Source organism: Cyprinodon tularosa, unplaced genomic scaffold, assembly GCF_016077235.1.
Source record: "Cyprinodon tularosa strain WSP-4 unplaced genomic scaffold, ASM1607723v1 ctg150, whole genome shotgun sequence".
Taxonomy (NCBI): domain Eukaryota; kingdom Metazoa; phylum Chordata; class Actinopteri; order Cyprinodontiformes; family Cyprinodontidae; genus Cyprinodon; species Cyprinodon tularosa.
The window spans coordinates 842744-863909 of record NW_024038332.1 but is presented as its reverse complement, the minus strand read 5'-3'; the positions used below and the strand labels follow the sequence as shown (position 1 = coordinate 863909).

Below are 21166 nucleotides of genomic sequence, written 5' to 3'. Positions count from 1 at the left end.
GCGACCAAACATGAGACTGTTCGCCTCTGCATCATCACTCAGAAACATGGTGGTGGCAGCATCATGCAGTGGGGATGTCAACAGAAACTGGTCTGGATTTACTAGGTGGCCATTTCTGAAAGAAAAGAACAAGATCAAGATCACAGATGACATTTTATTTCTGGCAGAAAAAAACTGAGATGTACTGCTGCCCCTGCAATTGTCTTGCAAATTACAGCACCATTACATTCCCATCAGTTTTTTTTTATGAAGTCTGAAAAAAACAGCACTTTGTATTTTATATCTAGATTTAACAATATTTCTAAGAAAATGTCTAAATAAAATCTTAACATCATCAATACAAAGATCCAGTTAAGTCCATCCTCATGTTTCCCAGTTTGAGGCAAAATTCTGTCCAACCACCAATGTTCATAATGATCAAATCCTGATCAAATCTGAAGATCAAATCTTTACTTCCCCGTCCCATTCTTCCTGCCACTTCCAAACTACATATTCATTGATCAAACTGCGGCCTTCAGTCTGCCTCAATGCTCATCCATTTACTCATCCATTAAAAAAAGGAATCCATGCTTCAGTTGGATCTATTTGAGTGTCTTTAGCTACTTTAACACTATAATTTCCTGTCCTATCCTGATGAAATGTGTTGAACTAGAGATGCCTAGATAGATCCATGAATTCCTTTAGTCGATTTCATATTGCAACCACAAGGGGGTGACAGAAACCATTTAAAGTATTCCTTACGTTTGCACTCAGTTTTATTCATGAAATATTTATATAAACTAATATATATTAACATAACTAAATACATAAACACCAAGCCGCGAGTGTTGCGCCCACTTTTCACCTCTTTGTGTGAAGTCACATCATTTACCACACAGCCTGTCGCACATTTTCCTCACTGAGCGTCAGCATGGTGTTTCTGATTGAATCAGCATTGAAATCAAGTGTGGAAACAGTGGGCGCGTATCCGCTTGATCACCACCCCTTTGTTTTTGTTTGCTGCAGGCTGATCTTTGACCCTCATCCAGGGAGAATAGACAGATCCAGAGCGGCTCAACTGCAGGAGGAGCTAATAGAAATAGTAATCAGGAATAAGAGGGAGGGGGAAACATCGCAGTGCAGAATCAAGCGGAGAGTTTCTGGCATGGATCACACTCCACGGACACTTTGATCAACGGCTGGGGCACATGTTATTCTCAGGGGGGAAATACAGTCTAAAAAGTAGAGATGTTTGTTGCACAATGGCTCGCTGCATGCGTCCTGGCTTCCAGTGCGATCGCCCAGGGCTTTAAAGTGACAGAGCAGAATGGACATGAGTTTTTAGAGAATATTTTACACTATTATGGTGAAAATAAATCAATTACTACAGAGAAGTTTGAAGATCTGCTGCTTTTGATCTCAGCCAGACGATCGGAATCAATAATTGAAGCAAATCCACTGGAGGACAAAGAGGTATGTATTACCATTCTTTCACTTCTGTGAATAGTTTTGTTCTGTTTTATTCAATTCAGTTTATTTATATAGCGCCAATTCACAACACATGTCATCTCAAGGCACTTTAAAATTCAACCATTCATACTGTCAGATTGATTCAAAGTTTTCTATCTAAGCAAAACCAGTTAACTGGCAGGCAATTCCTTACACCATGCATGCTTGTAGTGACAGTGGAGAGGAAAAACTCCCTTTTAACAGGATGAACAGATGTTTAGAAATATTCCTGATCAAAGCAATATTTTTGTCTGAGTGGTAGAAATTTACCATTTTTTTCAATCACCCATAGTTTCCTTGTGTATTATTAATAGATGTAAGGATTATTTATCTAGCTCGGTTTAATTGCAAACAAACTTTAGATGCTAGGTGTTCCCTTTAGTTTGTATTCCACCTAACTCCTAAGGAGCCAGTAATTATTCAATGAAATATTGGCTCAGAAAATACTTGTATTATTTTTAAAATGCAGTTGATATCTCCACTTCCAACTTAACATAATATATATCAAATCATTCTAAAATGTTGACCATTTAAACTGTAGGGTTTTTGAGGATTGAAGGGTTTTGAGAGCTCATAACTATTTTAGCTCAGAGTTTCCTAAACAAATATTCAAACGCTTAACAAAATAATCACTGATTTATTTAGATTGTTTCCCTTTCTTCATAAAAGTTTTCCTACGCTAAGTTAAGTCTGCTTTGACAAAGCCTAGAGCAAGATTCCTTGTTTGATCATATGTATAAATCTAAATAAATCAACAGCTAACCACAGTGGTCAGAGCCTGCAGAATAATGCTGGATAAAACTACTAAAAAGATTTGATATCAACAGGGAAAAGCTCACCTACATATAGCCACAGCACACATTCACTTGTCTTGGCTTTGCAACAATCAGTGACAATAACATGCATGTAGTGACAGTTGAGAGAAAAAAACCCCCTCTAAACCAGAAGAAACCTCCAACAGAACCAGGCTAAGTTAAGCATCCTTCTACTGGTTCTGACTGAGGGGTACTAGGACAGGGGCAGATACAGTGAGGAAGAAGCCTGTTAGTCCAAATGCAACACAAGGTGCATCATTTTTGGTCTGCTGAGACAAATATTAATTATTCTGTAAGACAGACTTTTAAGTCCTAAGAACACCATCCTATTGGTGAAGTACAGTGTTGGCTACATAATCTTGGGGTTTTCTTTCAGCAGGCGGATTGTTGGTTAGAAAATAGACACCATCTGATGTAAAATAACTAAGGACACCATCCAGGTAACTAAAGCGGGGGCATAAGATTTGCTTTTCAAATTTTATTTGTTTAGTTTTAATTTTATTTTATTAATTGTATTCAAACAAAAAAAATTAACATGAATAACAAACACTCTAAAGTCCTGAATGAAAGGGAACAAAATAAAGAATAATTTTATGTTATCTGCCAAATGTTGTTTGTAAAATACTATATAATACTAATTCAAATGAACAGATTAGTTGGACAGTGAAGGTCTCAAAGCCCTGATCTCTGTCACAAAGGAAGGATGTGGGCAGAGGTGAAAAGGTGACCCCATTTTCACCAGTTCTGTCTGAAGTACTTGGCATTAAAAAAGAAAATTCCAGCAAACTACTATGAGTCAATCTCTAAAATGACTCAAATAATGTCAATTAAAGACTGTTCTGCTAAATACTAAAGAAATGTAGATATTCCTCTAACTCTGAATATGAGTTAACTTTTATACCACTTTCTTGATCAAAGCTCTCATGTAAGGAATGTTTGGTTACCAGGACAGCTGAGTAAGCTAAATATGCAACCAAGACATTGTTACCACGAATCGAAGTAGACTGAGGACAAAAACAACATTATGTTGCTTTATAGACACATCTGAAAATCTAGAAAGAGAAACACTCCAAAGAGCAAAGGAGAAATGCAGGAAATGAAACCTAACGGCCTCTCTGTCCCCTCAGTGTCCCTCAGCGGATCAGATTTTGTCGCACTTTGGCCTCGGTAACGTGACTGAGCTGACTGTGGGACATCTGGGGAGGATCTGCCCTGCTGTGTTGACTCAGGTGCTGCTGCCCTCCTGCCCCTACATCAACCCAATAACTGTGCCTGCTGTCGACTACTCTGGTAAGTTGCCTCATTCCAGCTGTTTGACTTATATCAAGACTGCATGAGATTAGATAATTAGGTCACAGAAGTTTATTGCTTCAGACTAGAGATGTAGCAACACATCCACAGTGACTCACATGGTGGATCCCTTTAAAGGTTCATCGCTAGATTTAATGTCTTGAAATCAGCTCTAATAATAGATTGGTAATATAAATGAGTCAATGTTCACATTTGTTCCACAACAGGCTGAAGGAAATTCGCTCTAGTTTGAAGTCCTGCCGTCACACTATGGTTCCTCCTTTCATTATATTGTTCACCTCAAGGGGAGCAGGTGTGAAACAGAAACGGTTATAGAGCGCCTTGCAAAATGAAATCCTCACAAGTCTTGTAATGATTATCAGTTCATCAGTTTGTAATTCAGTCTCTGTGAAGATCAATACAGACTAAAGCAGACGGGTCAAAGGGACCAGACTGGTAAAAAGAGATTATATGATATGATAATATTTTTTGGCGTGGAATGTGGTTTTACAGCAGAAAAATGTAACCTGCATCTCATCATCACTGTGAAACATGGTGGTGGCAGCATCATGTGTTTAGAATTGATGGTAAGAAGAACTAAGCTAGATACAGACCGTCCTGGAAGGAAACCTTATCAAGATGATTGGAGTAAGAGTTGGTTTGTGGTTAGAGAGGCAGAGTTAGTATAAGACATCATGATTAGATTGTCACTTAAATCATTAGAGACATATCTAAGCTATATTTTAATCATATAAAAAAATCTAGTTTATCCATTTTTTTTTTTCTTTCAGATTTCAAATATTAGCCTCCCTCATCTGAGTATGTCTAGTCCCCCAGTGGTGAAAATAGATGGGGGGCCTGGGGTGGCAACGGCCACCATTACCCAATCATTGGCCATCCCTGTAGCCACCCCCGCCAGCTCATTTGTTTTTTCCACATAGACATAATTCATCACCTTTGGAAACAAGCAGTCAAATGGACTGGTAGCAGGCAGAACGTCCTAACTAATAAATTTAACGGTTTGTATTTTAGCCAATAGCTGACAACAGAACGTTAAATATTAACATAAATATACACTATAATTGTCATTAAAGGAAAAATTAATTCATGTTCTTTTAGAACTAGTTTCTGTGTTTAATTGGGGAGGAGGCAAAGTGTCTCTGCAAGTCATCTAGCAGTCTTCTATGTAACTGAAGATTAATAATAGCTAAACTAATTTAGTGTATGTTTTCATGTATGCATATATTAATATTATGACACAGCAGACAGATTTTCTGGAAATGTATTTAAGAAATGCCTAAGTAACTTTTTTAATTACTACAAGACCATTCCACCTACCACCATTGCGTCAAAGAATCTCTCAAATACACTCTAGTCTTTTCAATTTCCTCTGCGACCTTCCTTAACTTCTCATAAACTTGTAAGACCATTTTCTTTTTGTGACTCTGGGATGTTTTTGAAGTGTACAGTGAGATAAGTGGAGCTATAATGAATGGCTGAAACCAAAGCTAACTAGATACATAAAGACCAGAAGGGCGAACCTGCAGCTAGAGCATGCAGATTGACTTTGGGTGAACATGTTACAAGAACTGGCATGTTGAATTAGATTACATTTGCTATATACCTTTCATTTAGACAGCATGCATGTATAGATATGTGTATTTCTTTGCACTGATTTTGGAAAATCTAGTTTGTCTTGATTTATCTGGGGAAAAAATAGATGTCCTCATTCATTTACCCGTATCTACAGTGCAAAATTAACTCTGAATTGGGTCTAGCAGCAATCTGTTAATGATACTAGTCCCTGCCTGGTCACCCTTATGAAAATTGTCCGGTTACGCCACTGCTGTCTCCATTAAAGCCAGTTGTTGATTGTGATGTAATCGTGAACTTCACCTCCTTAGACCTGACTGATGCAGTCAATGACACACCGCAGCTCCCCTCTGAGCTGCTGACACAGTTACAGTGAGCTGTAACTTCCTTCCTCTCCAAATAAATAGTACTCATTGAACCTGTTTAAATTTAATTACAAAGAGAGGACAAAGCAAGATTTGAGTCAATAAATCAAGGCTTAGTACTTATAACCTGTTGTCAGCTGCTCTGTAGTTGAGGGGAGTGTTGGCCTAGTGATAGAGCTGTGCGCTTATGCCCTGAAAAGGTTGTAAGTACCTGGTTGATCCCCACAGCCTGCACTCTGGGTCTCTGAGCAAGACCCTTAACCCCACACTGCTCCCTGGTCGCCACACAGTGGCAGCCCACTGCTCCCCAAGGGGATGGGTTAGATGCAGAGAGTTAATTTCTACATTATGAAATCAATAAAGTTCCATTTCTATTTTTTATATATATATATTTAAAAGGCTTTGCCTGCCTGAGGTGACTGTTTTTCTCACACTGCTGTGGGTTTTCTGTTGTTTCCTGTGTGCTTGGTGAAGGTGAGGTGGGTTTTGCTTTGATAAGACCCAGTTTCTTGTTACATTCTTCAAACTAATATAGAATGATATACTTGCAATTAACACAACTAACTTGGCCAGTGCCAAGGTTTACATTTTTCAAAAGACTATAAAGCTTTTCACTGATGCTGAAATCAGCTAACTTTGAGCCAACTCCTTATGGGGCTCCAGACTAAGATATTTTGGTGGAAACTAAATTTGGACAAACAGGCAACAAGTTAAAAATACAATCTGGACAGCTCTGCAGATTGCAAGCAACCTACTACACTGGAAAAACAATTTCTTAAATTAAGTGTATTTACCCTTAATTTTGGTAGGTAAAACAGACAATCTGCCAATGAAATTAGTATTTTTACTCTTAGAATAAGATATTAGGATAAAATGCACTTGAATTGGCAAAATGTCTCTTTTATCTTCATAATTCACGAAAAAAATGCACTTATTTTAAGAAAAAAATACTTATCTTAAATTAATTATTAACTTAAATGAAGCAGGTTGCAGATGAAAGGAGGGAAAATCAGCTTAGACTTAGACTAAAACAATTTTTATTGTCATTTTTTTCATTTTGTATGGCTTTCATGACATTTCCACTCCTTCAAGTGCAGCAGTGATCAAATTGAAACAGTGTGGGAGAAAAAACATGGCGCCTCAGCTGGCTCCTTTTGACGCGGAGGAGCAACGACTCGCAGCTTCTGGCTGTAGGGACATGGAACGTCAGCATAAAATATATGTATAGTGCAATTATGCAGTATTTTTGGTTTGGTGTTGTCAGTGTGATGCAGAGACTGTGAGATGATTAAGAGTTTTTACAAATGTTCAGCTGTCTGATGGCGGTGGAGAAGAAGCTGTTTTGGAATCTGCTGGACCTGCATCCAATGCTGCGAAGCCTCTTCCCAGAGGGCAGCAGGGACAAAGCAGCTGTAATGTTGAATGTTTATGGGGAAATAAAAAATAAATCTAGAGTACATCTTCACTAAAAGCAGGAAAAAGAGTCGTCAAACACAATGGAAGATAAAAACTTTTAAATTGTGATCTATAGGATTTTTATTTCAGTAAAAAAAATATTGTGGTGCTTGAAACTGATGTTGATCTCCACATAGTTACTAGATGTAACCTGAGGATATTCTATATGTTCTCCGGTACGTGTGTGGGTTCTCCCCAGGTACTCCGGCTTCCTTTAATGCTCCAAAAACGTGACTGTTATGGTAATGTGTTGCTCTGAAATGCTCTAAAACGGATGTTTTTCTTGTGGCAGTGTGGGGCTATGGGTTTCTGGCTGTCACCATAATCAACCTGGCGTCTCTTCTCGGCCTGCTGCTGATCCCCTTCACCAAGAAGTCATATTTCCCCAAAGTGCTGACTTACTTTATCGGCCTGGCCATCGGGACTCTCTTCTCCAACGCCGTACTTCAGCTCATACCAGAGGTCTGATAACGTGCTGATATTTCATTTTTAATCTGGTCAAGAAGTTCAAAATCCAAATACATACCTGAATACAAATAATGAATAAAGTGAAAAACATACATTAAAAAAAAAATTAAAATCTATATTTTTTTTGTTGTTGTTGTTCACAGGCTCTGGGTTTTGATCCCAAAGAAGACAACTATGTGGCAAAAGCAGTTGGCATATTTGGAGGATTTTACCTTTTATTTTTCGTGGAAAAGATACTGAAAATAGTTCTCAGGATTGACCATGAGGTAAGCTACAGAGTTCAAAATGCTTTATTGCTCATTTATCCTTGATTTTTTTTATAAGAGATAATTGTCTCCTTAATGGGCCTCAGGTTTTTATCTTGTATTTATTTGACACCTGTCTAGCTCTCCAATGCTAAGTTGCACCTACTTTGATCCTGAATAACTCTTTCCACTCAGAGTAACCTAGATTCCGGCCTCTTAATACACTCACTACTGACCTAAGGTCATAAAAATGGATGGTTTATCTGCAGGTTACACGTGCTTGATAGAAAACTGCTGTGAAAAACATTCCACTGCCACACCTGACAGGCTTTACTCACTGATAATATGTTATCTCTGTGATCAAGGAAAGACCATAATTAGAAAGAAAAAGCCCTTTGACCTCTTACTCTACAAATAATAGGGTTATTAAGGTCCCTTCTTTTTATTCTGCCCTCATAAAGCAACTTAGAGTTTAAACCCTCTTAATACTTGTCATTTTTAACCTGATTTTCACACTAAGCTAAAATGATGCGCTCCTCTTGCAGTCTCATTTATTGAATGCTTATTGGTAAAACGAGCATGCTTTCTCTCCATTTGTGAATAGATGTTTTTGTTATTTTTGCTGTAACTCTTTTTCTCATCACGTGCTTTTGTGTGTCTTTGAAGCACGGCCACAGCCACTTCATTCCTGCAGACCCTCATCAGGAAAACAGCGTCCAGAATGGAGATGCTTGGGAGAAAAAGGACTCTGTGGTTTTGACCAGCATCGCCACTGTTGCTGTAAATGACAGCAGCCTGGCCATTGAGACCTCTCATACAAATGTGGCACCCTCTCAGGTACCATCTTACATCCGTGCCTTTTTTTTTTGTCAAAAGCAACAAAAACAGTTTAACAGGTGCAAAGCAGGATTTAGAAATTTCTGGATAAAGACTTTTAGTGTTAAAAGAGGTATTTAAGTTCTATTATCTGTAACATTCGTTTGTTGTTTTCCCCCATTTAGTCCTATATGGCCTATATTAAACTGGAGATTTAACCCCTTCTTGAACTACATTTATTAAGTTAGACACTATTATATTGTTGAATAAGAAGGTCTTGGAGCACAGTCTCTGCTCCAAATGATCCCTAAGGGGTATGTAGGTTGCCCAGTCAGGTTTCTTTATTTCTAGCTCACTCCTTCATATCTCAGTGAGTTTGTTTTTTAATGCACCGCTGCAGTCATGTTTGAACAGGCTCAAACTGTTCCCACGCATTTTGAAATGGTTTAAAATGCCTCAGTATGCTGGAACATTACGGTTTCTGTGTATTGGAGCAACTGGGCTAAAATCAACCCACGAAAAACAAAATTGACCCTCTTCCAAACTTTGCAGCAGATGGAGAGGATCTGTTCCTGCGGGGAACTCATCCCTACTGCTTTTTCCATCCAGTTGTTTTAACCCATTCTGTGAACATCCTACAAACTCTTCTCCATCTTATGTGAAGGTCACACTAAGGTGAAGACCTAAATGTGAAATTTAGTGACCAAAGCATCGTTTTTACCCGAGCATATGTTGACCAAGTGTATGATTTAAAGATGGCTACTGTTTCATGACTGAGATTCTGTCTTTCCTAAATGCTTGAGATCTATCACCATTGTTTTACTGTGGGATATTTCATTGGGAGGAAATTTTACACCTGCTCTGCTTGCCCAGGTGCTGGATTTTTTTATTTTTTTTATTTTTTATTTTTTTTTAATTTAATTTCAGTACTTGTTAGCTAGTTTAGTTTCACTTCTATGTTTTGAAAAAGCGTAGTTTGAGTTCAGTTTTTATTAGCTTAAATTTTATTGTCAGTCTTTTATGCAATTTATCTTGTCTTCTACTTACCTGGGAAAAGACTATAAAATTAAATACTATACATCAGAAATAAAGAATAAGGATAGACTGCTGAAACTAGACCCCATGTTAATGATCAAGACAAATAAAAACAAATACATTCTCTTAAGATTCAGCTGGGTTTAATTAGTTTTGTAAACCCTTATTAAAGTTTCAGTTAGTTCTATTCTGTTCTAGATGTTATCGTTTCGTTACTTGAATTTAAAACTAATAACCTTTCTGCCATTTTTTTCCTACATGTAATTTAATGATCCTCAGATTGGAAACCTCAGCAGTTTGAACATTGGCATACCTTGATAACAGACACAGGCCCCATTTCTTAGAGCAAGTCATATTTTGAGCTGCTATCACTGATAACTGGAGGTTAGATATGTTAATATGTAAAAATAATTTTTTGATTATCACATTGTTCGGAAGGACATGGAGAAGTTGAATAAACACAAGTGTAAATGAGAAAACTGATTAGAAAAGTTAAGCTGTAGGAATCCAATCCCCCATCATGGTAAAGAGAGCCACTGTCTGACTTTTTTTTTACAAAGAGTCCCTTGTTTGTCCGAGGCTGACATAAGCTCCTTTTTGTCTCTTCAGAGGGACTTTAAACTAAATGTCAATAAATCTGTTTGTGTCTGTGCGTTCTCTGACTTCCTGCTTACAGAATTTGAGCCATTATGTTTCCAGATAAAGAGATCTGCTGCCTTATTGGATAGTAAAGGTTTTCTCTATAACTTGTTCTAGTGGCAGAAGAAAAGCAGCAACAGGCAACATTCGGCTCCTTGGAAGGCATTGTTTGACCGTGTTCTTTATTTTCTGGTCAAAGTAAACTTTAGTGTGCTAAAGTTTACTTTGACATGCTGGCTTTCCCATTGATTCCATATGTTTGCTTTGATCTAACCAAACACTAGCACTGGCTGCATGCCTTTAACCTGCATGTCACGCTTCCAGGACACCCAGGGGTCTGATGTGATGTGCCACTGGCTGCGTGGGAAGCGCATCACCAGTATCAAGACTGTGGCCTGGATGATATCACTGAGTGACGCTGTGCACAACTTCATTGACGGTCTGGCCATTGGGGCTTCGTTCACTGTTTCCATTCTGACAGGCTTCAGTACCTCCACCGCCATCGTCTGTGAGGAGTTTCCCCATGAGCTGGGTGAGTGGCAAGATGTAGCTGAAGTCTTTCTTCAGCTTACAAAGCTGAAGAAAGACAATAGATAATTTTCTTTGGTTTTTGACCAAGGAAAATATAAATAATGTGCTGTAGTCTTCTTTAGTTCACTTAATTTCCTATAGTGACTGTGCATTCAGTCCATCATCTAAACACACATGGTCACGCAAACTGACAAGCCAGACAAGAGAAGCAAACATGGTAACTCTGAAGGAGCTGCAGAGATCTACAGCTCAGCTGGAAGGATCTGTCTACAGGACAAGTGTTATGCCTGATTTATTTTTGACGCATTTGCAAGGTCCATACGGGCAAATTACGTTCTGATTTTCCACACCCAAGAAAACTTGCATCTACTCAGAAGAATGTGGGAGCGAGCAACACTCCCACTGGTGAATGTTTGCTAATAAAAAATATCTAGGGACATGTTGTTGTTTGGCCAATAAGTATAAACACAATCAATACATTGTACAAACTGTTGGGAAGTATTTAGTTTATTGACCTTGAGTTGCTTCTTTATATACCTTGATCATTCCCTACCCACCTTTCTAAAGGCTCTTTTTTATTTGTTTACTACTTCCTTAAGATCATTGGTGATCGCGGGTATATTATTGGGGGGGGATGGTGGTTACTGTTGAGTATAAATGGAATGCAACTGAACTGGACCATGACAGACACAATCGAACCGCATTAAATCTAGAACTAGTTCAGCAGTAAGGCTAAGCACGCTTCATCTGTGGCTTGGTAATTGATAACAAAGAGCGCATGAGCAGACTGCGTCATTTCCTATTTACTGTCAGCTGACTAATTACGCGGGTTTTCTGCCGTGTCTGGCGTTGCAATTTGTAGATCTTTTCACCTGTTCGCAAGACGAGCTTCTTCTCAGCCTTTTAAGAATAAATGACATCAAAGGAGCGCGGTGCAACCTGGAATGATGTCGAGACCAAGGCTCTCAATGAAATTTGGGCGGAGGACGCTATTCAGGCAATAAGTTCCTGAATGTTATGGATGCCACTATTTTGTTTGCGTAATTCAACCCTTCAGAGCTGCAGTAGTCGTGGACTGCCGATACGAGGCGAGGCGCCGTGCTAGCATGATGTGTTAATAGTCTGAAATCGGCACGTAATATTTGAGAGGGCTAGTGTAAATGGGGCAATAGTCCACTCAATCCCAGTTTATACCCTCAAAACGGGTAGGGCTTCTTGAGCTTTCTGTGACTATCCTCTAACTTGTTACTCCAAGGTACACATGTCCACTTCTCTTTACACAGACTTTGGGAGTGCTATCCTTCACCCTCGGAGTCAGCCAGAATAATAATTACAGTTGGAAAAGCTGGGTGGAATATAAGCTGCCGACATTGTGTCCGTGGAGATAGTATGTCCGTCAAACTTAACTAAGACTTTAGCGGTGGCCCGTTGAAATTGTCCCTTTGTGGGTGACAAGAACAAAGCCATCGTTGTCTTAGCCCAGTTTGCAAGAAGCAAAGTATGGGAGACTAAAACTGAGCTTTCTGGACAGTGAGAAATAATCACATGTTTGGGGTAAACCTGCACACCTCAGGCTTAGGGTATACGGTGGTGCCAGCATCAGGCTGTATATGCTATTCTGCACTGAAGACTCCTTAAATGATCAGAGGAAGAAAACATATACAGTTAAATACCTCCACTTCCTAGTAGGACAATTACCTTAAAACCAGAGCTTCAATGGACTGGTTTAAATTGAAGGGACATTCATGTGCCGCATCAAAATCCACCCCTAAGGCCATTTAAGAGACTGTGTAAAGACTTGTTAAAAAGAAATGTATTTTTATTCAACATTTTGTGTACATTCAATTTTATGGTGAAAAACTTTGAGAGAACTCCAGCGTGTTAATATTTTTACAGGGTACTGCGCTTAGTTCAATTGGTTATTTTTGCAGGCTTTTTTACAATGCAATATAGCTCATAGCTTGGTTGATTTCAGAAGAACTATGCGTTATGCAGTCGGTTTTAAATCCATGTCTCCTTCTCTGCAGGTGACTTTGTTATCCTGCTGAATGCTGGAATGAGCATCCCGCAGGCCATTTTCTTCAACCTGCTGTCAGCAATGTCGTGTTATGTCGGCCTTGTGTTTGGAATCCTGCTTGGAAGCAGCTTTGCCCCAAATGCTATCTTTGCCATCGCGGGAGGAATGTTCCTGTATATTGCACTAGCAGACATGGTGAGTTGGTCTATGCATGTCTGAATGTACAGAAGGGCAACATTAAACAACTTTTGCATGTTACTTTGAATGCCATTTTAGTTAAGTGATTTCTACAGAAGACTGATTTAAGCTTGTTGTTTTAACTTAGTACTTTTTTTAAGTTTTACTTGGGCAGCTGTTTTATCTCTGAGAACTCTTGCAACACATCCTGCTCATTAGTTTGTTCTAGGGTCCCCATTGCAACATATACAAGCTAAAGACTTAGCTTTTCTACCTCTAGCAGCTCAGGGAGTTTAAAGTGTTATTACTCAGAACAGGTAGGCAATATTAGAAAGAAGTATTAACCAAGTATTTATTTGAAATAGATAAGAGTTTATCAGAAAGCTAAACAGGACCTAATGTCCATAATGTGCATGTGTAAAGGTTGTAATGCTCCCTAGTGGATGAATTTTTGAACTACATGAGGTCATAAGCAAAAACATGTTTATTTTAAACTGCATAAAGATGTATTAAGAATACGTCTCTGCTGGAAGGGGTTCCCTTTGATAACAAGTGTTTGTTTTAAATTTTAGACTCATAAAATTGTAAAGTATTGTTGAAAAGATCATAAATGTGCAGTCCTGAGAAAAAGGGTAAAATTGTGAATCAGCTACAATATATCCGTTATACCATGTCTTCTAAGGAGGCTTGTTGATAACTAAAGAAAAAGTTTTAGACAAAGCTAAAATTTTGACCTATAACATTAACTGTATCTTATCTTCTATTTCAGTTTCCAGAAATGGACAGTATAGTGAGGGATCAACGGAAAACTTCTAGCAAGATCATCTTCTTTCTGATCCAGGATGCTGGGCTGCTTACCGGCTTCACCATCATCCTACTGATTACATTGTACGCAAAGGACATAAACCTTGGATAGAAAGGAAAAGAAATGCTCATCTGTTGCCTTTGTTTCTGCTCACACAGGCTGGGCTGAAGATGAATGTAAAGAAAATGTTTTGTACAAAACCAATTATTATATGGGACAAAAAAAAGTAGGCTTTTATATTTTGGACTATCAATTTAGTGAAATGTTTACTCAACAAGAAGGGCATTTTTATGCAATCAACATGTATAAAATCACTGACATCTTAAAGGAACAATAAATTATTTTTAGTCTTCAAATGTGAAATGTTTCATATGTATTTTCCTAATGGGTGTAACATAATTTTTAATGAAAAACAAATGATATCCATGCCTCACACCCCTCAGACAGTTCTGTAAAGCTGTGAACTCCATTCTTAAACATTTTATGTATTTTTTATTTTATTTTTATTATTCTTTTCAGTCACCTTGAATTAAAAAGTAAACCTCTAGGAGTTGCCTGCTAAAACTCCGACACGCTAAATATTGCAAACCTGGAGCGCACATGCTGTGTTTAAATGTATATCATTGTATTGAAAGGTTGTTTTTGCACACAGGAAAATGGGGCAGGAGGGAGTTTCTTCCCAACATGCAGATTAATCTCATCTTTGCAGCAGTTCAGAGTTACTGGCAACGAGACTGATTCCACAAACATTTAATGGGCTTTTTTTCCCCTTTTCCTATAAAATATAATTGATAACTGTATTAATATGCTGTAAAATTATTTATTTAAAGTCATTACTTGAAGATAAATAATGTTAATTTTGTTTACTACTATCACACATTTAATCACTAATAAGATTAATAAAGTATTGTTTATTTAAACTTAACCCAACTTGCTTCCTCTGTACACTATGACCCACATCATTCATTTAACCCTTTCCTCTTTGCCTTATTTACTGTTGTATAAATCTAAAAACATACTTTTATATATGGGCCTATTTACAACCCCATTTTCCTAAATCTATCGTTTTTTGTTATTGAAAATCTAAATTCAGTGCATAATTGTTTTGTTTTTATATAGCGTCTTTTGCACGTCATTATTCCCTTTTGTTTCCAATCATATTATTATCCAGTCCAGTGCAAGTGAGATGTTTGTCACAGTAAGAGTCAATACCCTACAAGCTGTTTGACGAAAGTTAAATTATAAGTTTATTTGTAGGTTAAATGCATCTGGAAACTATATTATCTTGTAACTTACTGATACCTCACATAGTGCAATCTGATACCAGTATAAGCTGTGGAGACACTGGTATTCCTGTCTTCTTAAAGTTCCTCTTTAGTCGATTGTGATACTTGTATTGTGGTTTTTATCATTAATTATTTTTGTCTTATTTTATGTATGTATTTATTGGACCATGAGTCCGGAATAAAGTTTTATCTATCTATCTATTATCTGTAGCACTGAATTGAGGAGAGTTTAAAGTATGGGGTGTCTTTTAGCAGCATCATCTATTTGTTTTTTTTTTCTTTTTGCAACATGAGTGCCACTCACAATATGGCTTCTTCAAGGACGTACATCCTTGAAGAAGCCATATTGTGAGTGGATCTTATGGTAAGATTCGGAAGCTAGACGTCTGCTTTCCCCTTTGACCCACAGTGATAGTCAAGTTCAGAACAGTCAAGTGATGAACAATCTATAAATTCCACAGGAAAACAAACTGATTACAAAGTCATATTCAAACTAGTTAATCAGAGAGATTCTTTTGTAGATTGGAATCCAGTTCGGTTAACAAAATTGATAAATAAACTTGTAGGAGAAGTCCGCAGTGCCAGACTCCTGTATAGTGGAGACCTGTTAATAAACTGCAGAGACAGCGCTTAACCAGGCAAAGCCATTCGGATTAACAAGATTGAGGGAAAAAGAGTTCAGTGCAGCTTGTTAGAGAAGAAAAGATTAGTAGGGGAGTCATCGGAAGAGTGGCTCTAAAAGAATCTGAAAAAGAGATTCTAGAAAACATAAGTGGTGCAAAAGTGAAAGAAGTGAAACGGTTAAAAACAACAATAAATGAAGAAAGGTGTGACAGCTTACCTGTGTTAATTGAATTTGAAGAAGAGCAGTTGCCCAGCAAGGTTTTTATTGGTTATAATGTAAACTACAATGTAAACATGTACAATCCTCCACCTCTAAGATGTTTCAAATGGCAAAAATTTGATCATATAGCAGCAGTATGCAAAGGAAAACAACAATGTGGAAGGTGTGCTGGAGAGCACGAATATGAAAAAATGTGGGAAAGAAGTTAAAATTAAATGCTGTAACTGTGGTGGGGAACATACTGTTGCATATAATTAGAAATTTGAAAAGTGAAATTTGAGCTCGGAATTACATATACTGAAGCTGCAAAAAAGATCCCATTCATGTCGGAAAGACCCAAACCATCAGTTAAGCACATGACAAGTTCAAAACCTCTGGAGCAGGGTCCCAAAATTGAAGAAGATTCATTGATTGTGAAAAAGAAAGATTTTGTTCTTTTCATGGTCGAAGTGATCAATTGTAGCGCTCTGATACAAGGAAAACCGAAAGAAATCAAAATAATAGTGAAAGATGCAGAAAAGTATCTTGAAGTTAGAGATTTAAACTGGGAAATGGTTGAAAGCATGATGGGGAAAACCAATAAGAGCATCAGAAACTGGCAGAGTGACGGTAACTTAAAGATAATTTCGAAATTATGAGTACAAATTTGGTTAAGTATTTATTTTGTTGGGTTACGTTAAATAGTACGGTACAATTTGTTTTATTTATTTATTTAATAATTTATTTATTTAATCATTCATTCATTCATTCTGAGGGTGGGTTTTGTTTCCTGTTTCCTTGCTTGACTCCTCACCAGTTGGTGGCGGTAAAGCGCCAACCGCCATAAAACCTCTCAAGAAGAAGAAGTAGCAGCAGCCCCACAGTAGTGAGGGGCCAGGAGTTCACTTTGGCTGCTGGATCCTTAAAATAAAAGACTCTGGCATCATCATAAAGCAAGTATATTGTGTTAGTTTCATATGTTGCTTTTATTTAGCCTCTAGAACCCATTTCGACGCTGAAACCTAGTTAGCTTAGCGTTTATGCTAACTACTATAAGCTAATGTAACTGTTTTCATTGCTTAATTCTTATTTGTAATTTGTCTTTGGGTTTAATTTTAGAAATTGCGGGAAACATATGTGAGCTAATGGTTACTTGCTTTGACTCTTTATTAAAACATTCATTGCTGCTTCTCACATGATGAGCATGAGGAATGTTGCTGGAGGTCATTGTTGATAAAATGCCATTTAAGTTTCTATGTTTAAACATTTTAGCAATTTGGTTAGACTGAAGTGTCTTTAAAGGGTCATTTCTAGGGCTATAAAGGGAATAGGGTGGAAACAATTAATCGTGATTAATTGATTATTAAAATAATCATCAACCAATTTAGTTATCGATTAATCGTTAACTGGAGTATAGAGACTCTAAAACATGCTTTTAGCTGACAGAGGAAACTACTTAGTGCAGCAATTATATCAAAATTGTAAAAAAATAAAAATAAAAATTTAAACATTTTGCATATAGGATGAAAATCATCTTCATCTGTCAGTATCCAGAATTCCTCAAGTGGAAAAATTTTAGTTTCACCTGGTTTAATTTCACAAAGTCTTCTCAAAGGAATATTTGGCTATCTGATTATTAATCGATGAATCGAAAAAATTTATCAACAGATTAATCAATTTGCAAAATACTCCTTAGTTGCAGCCCTGATGTGATATGATGACACGGGTCCGAGGTATACAGTGCAGAATAGGGTTTCTAACATCCATAGTTAATCTCCAACTGTTGATGAAAAGTATTCCCCTGTTGAAAGAAATTAGATAAGCAATCTATCTCTTAATAGGAAAAGAAACTGAATTGTTTGGGTTTTTTTTTTTTCTTAAAGAAATTTCCCCTACTGTGACAACAGGTTTAAATTATTTGTTGAACAAAGAAACACCTACAGTTTCTCTGTTACCCTGAGAGTCGGCCATTCTCTTGTGATGATGATGTGTTTACAGTACGCACATTGTCAGGGAACTTCTTGTTGTGTGTCAGGTTATTGGTGACCCTTGCCAATCAGGTTTTCTATAGCTGTGGTTCTGGCCCTCCCCCATTTGTTGCCACACACTCATCCAGCTAGCTCAATGTTATGGTGGTAAACTTCTCTCAATGTTATTAAATCAAACCAAAACCAATCTGATATTTTTGCTTTAATGGAACATTATGTTTTTTCTGGAGAAGAAAAAAAGATTTGTCTAAATCTAAGTTATCTGCAAACCTTAAACTTTTACTTGCCTATTGGTATAACTCGCATAATTTCGGTTTTGATGCTCCCTGTTTTTTGTTAAACTTAAGTTTTACCTGCACTCTGGATCCCTGAGCAAGACCCTTAACCCCAAAATGCTCCCTGGGCGCCACACAATGGCAGCCCACTGCTCCTCAATGGGATAGGTTAAATGCAGAGGTAAATTTTTTTCAATGTGAGATAATAAACAAAAATTATTATCAATTATTATTATAACTCTGTACATTTAAAATAGAATTATTGAAGTAAAATATATTGCTTAAGCGTTTATTAAATTATCCATTATTAGATGGGAAACCTCACCCAGGATTGACAGATTAATAGATTTTTTTTGTAGTAAAGTATATTACATAATTGATTATTAAATCCTTCATTATTACATGATAAACTGACCATAAATACCTTTCCTTATCGCACATTTAAAAAATTAATTCCTTATTCCATTTTCTTTTTCACATTGCATTTTCAAATATTTTTTGCAGTTACATTATCTTTTTAAGTTACTCTCATTGGCTAGGCTGCCACAGTTGGTTAACAGTTGCTTTATTTCAGTTTTAAATTAAATTAATTAGACCATATTGAATTTTTTGTTTTTGAACTGTTATGTGAGTACAGTCATATTTCAGCTAAAGATTAATTCTCTTACTAACCCAGACCTGTAACATTATTCTGACATACATCTGCAGAAAAAGCATCGGCGTATTTCTATTACTACATAATACGATGAAAAAAGAAGCACCGATTTGAGACTTTAAAATGAGTGACAGAACTCCTTCTGTAGGAATCTATTTCAATCTTCTAACGTTTCAGCTCTGTGTTTTGTCAACCAGCTGAGCCATGGCCAACATTGAGATCAGAAAGTACCGGAATGAAGACTGTGAGACTGTGAAGGAGCTTTTCATCTCAGGGATGAATGAGCACCTACCTTCGTCCTTCATGCACGTCCTGAAACAGCCGGTGACCCACATGCTGCTCATGTGCACCTTCTGCTCGCTCATGGCCACCGCTAAGTCCGTTCTGCTGCCCGTCCTGGCCGTCACCCTCCTCCTGGCCGGAGCCCGGCAGATGATCGTACACATGTTCAACATTTACATAGAGGCCTCCTTAAAGAATGACCTCAACAGCATTGATGAGACCTACCTGAAGCAGAGAAATTCCTGTTTCTGGGTGGCTGAAAGTGACGGGCAGGTGGTCGGGACAGTGGCGTGTGTCCCGGCTGAGAACGCCCCTGAGTTTTTGGAGCTGAAGCGTATGTCAGTCCGTCGCAGCCACCGTGGAAAGGGAATCGCTAAGGCTTTGTGTCGGACAGTAGCGGATTTTACTCGGGACAGAGGCTATCCTTCTGTCATCCTTTATACCTCTATGGTTGCAACTGATGCTCAGAGGCTGTATGAACATATGGGTTACAAGAAGATAAGGCAGTTCCCTTTACCTGAGTTCTTTGCAAAAATCATTAACTTTACTCTGATTGAGTACAGGCTTGACTTAGAGAAAGAGAAATGAAACTAGTGACAAAAATCTTTAAAATAACTTATCATGTTTTTACTTTGTTTAAAGTTTTTTCTATACAACTTGATCTACCCGTTGCTTCCTCAGCAGTTCAGCTATGTTTGTTTTATCCTAATTTTTTTTATTTGCTTATGTTTGTATCTAAAAATGTCAATAAATAATTTAACACATTTTTTTGTGTGTGCGTGTTTGTGTGTATTTTTTTTAAGTTTTCCCCTTCTTTATAAGGTCCATCAATGCTCAAGGCAGTGGTTGTCAAAGTTGGAGCTTCGCCCCCTAGTGGGGGCACCATGTAATAGATTTAAATGACCTATTTTTTTAGGCATTTACAAAATATTAACAGCACAGTTGAAATTACAATAATGATACTATAAAAGCAGTAGTTTTCTGTTTTAAAGGAGAATGCAGTTTCTTTTTAATGGCAGTATTTAATTTAGTGCAGTTGACTTTTCTTTGTTTAGCTTTTGGTAAGGTAGGTTGAGATGTAGGGGCAACTAAAGTTTGGAAACCTCTGGCCACAACTGGCAACCTGTTTTTTTGTCTTTTTTTTTTTTTTTTTTTCAAAAACACTTATTTTTAGCTGTTAATTTTTGATGTTATTTTTTGTTTATCTAAACAAATACATTTAATACTGGGAAGTTGACTTAAAATGGGTATTGAGACATTTATCAAATCCATTAAATACGGTACATAAAAAGTAAAAATGTTCTTTACCCGTATTGCACAGCTCTACTCTACCAATTTCATCCCTGACCATTTTTTTGTGTTCCTTAGTCGCTGTGACACTTTGAAAGATATTCTCTAACAAACCCCTAAAGCCTTTTCTGCTTAAATTTGACTGTCAACAAATAGGCTCATTACATTACTACTTTTACGACATAAAAATGTGCAACAGTTTGAATAGAAAGACAGGAACATTTAAACAAACTATTGACGTAAATCAGGGGTGTCATATCAAAAATAACTAGTATTTGGCCTCAAAATAACCGTTACCCTTTAATGTTTTGGTGCATTTGAAGCCAATTTTCATTTACAGAGACAAAATCTGATAAATTTAGAACCCCCTGGGTCACCAGCAGACTTTAGCATAATGAAGCCTAATAGACCCATCTGAACATTGAATATCCTGAGTTATCAGAATGCAGCAACAGACATCAAAGGCAAAGGAAGGTTTTTGTGCTGCATTCAAAGAGCTTTGCACAGCCGTGATATTTTATAAACACAATAGAAAAAAAAAAACTTACAGAGTTTTCTTTTTGCATTTGATACACATTTAACTATTCAGAAACCCATATATAACATTGTGATATTGGAAGATGAATAAGAGGCCATACATTTATAAAAAAGAACAGAACACTTTTCTTTAGTCTAAATACCTATGAATGCTTCATTATGAGCTGCAAATTTACACAGATGGTTAAAAAAATTCAAAGGGAAATGTGGGAATAGGGATATTCAGATATTAATTCCAGAGTTTGATATATGTATATTTATAAGATTAACAGACTATCTATATACACAGCA

The 21166-nt window shown here is 37.2% G+C and overlaps 2 protein-coding genes across 3 annotated transcripts; both read left to right on the top strand.

Annotated features, from left to right (window-relative positions):
• Positions 1-1028: 1028 nt before the first annotated feature.
• Positions 1029-14095, top strand: slc39a8 (solute carrier family 39 member 8). The gene is made up of 8 exons (XM_038279476.1): positions 1029-1452; positions 3431-3593; positions 7299-7468; positions 7618-7740; positions 8386-8556; positions 10534-10741; positions 12768-12952; positions 13704-14095. Exons 1-8 carry the CDS (start codon positions 1228-1230, stop codon positions 13848-13850), a joined length of 1392 nt encoding a protein of 463 aa, XP_038135404.1. The 5' UTR covers positions 1029-1227; the 3' UTR covers positions 13851-14095.
• Positions 14096-16693: 2598 nt separating this feature from the next.
• LOC119779708 (probable N-acetyltransferase camello) lies at positions 16694-19814 on the top strand. 2 transcript variants are annotated; one of them, XM_038279477.1, is made up of 2 exons: positions 16694-16801; positions 18964-19814. In XM_038279477.1, exon 2 carries the CDS (start codon positions 18971-18973, stop codon positions 19634-19636), a length of 666 nt encoding a protein of 221 aa, XP_038135405.1. In that variant the 5' UTR covers positions 16694-16801; positions 18964-18970; the 3' UTR covers positions 19637-19814. The 2 variants fall into 2 exon arrangements, with proteins under 2 accessions (XP_038135405.1, XP_038135406.1); XM_038279478.1 differs by having other exon boundaries at positions 16710-16805.
• The last annotated feature ends 1352 nt before the right edge of the window (positions 19815-21166 follow it).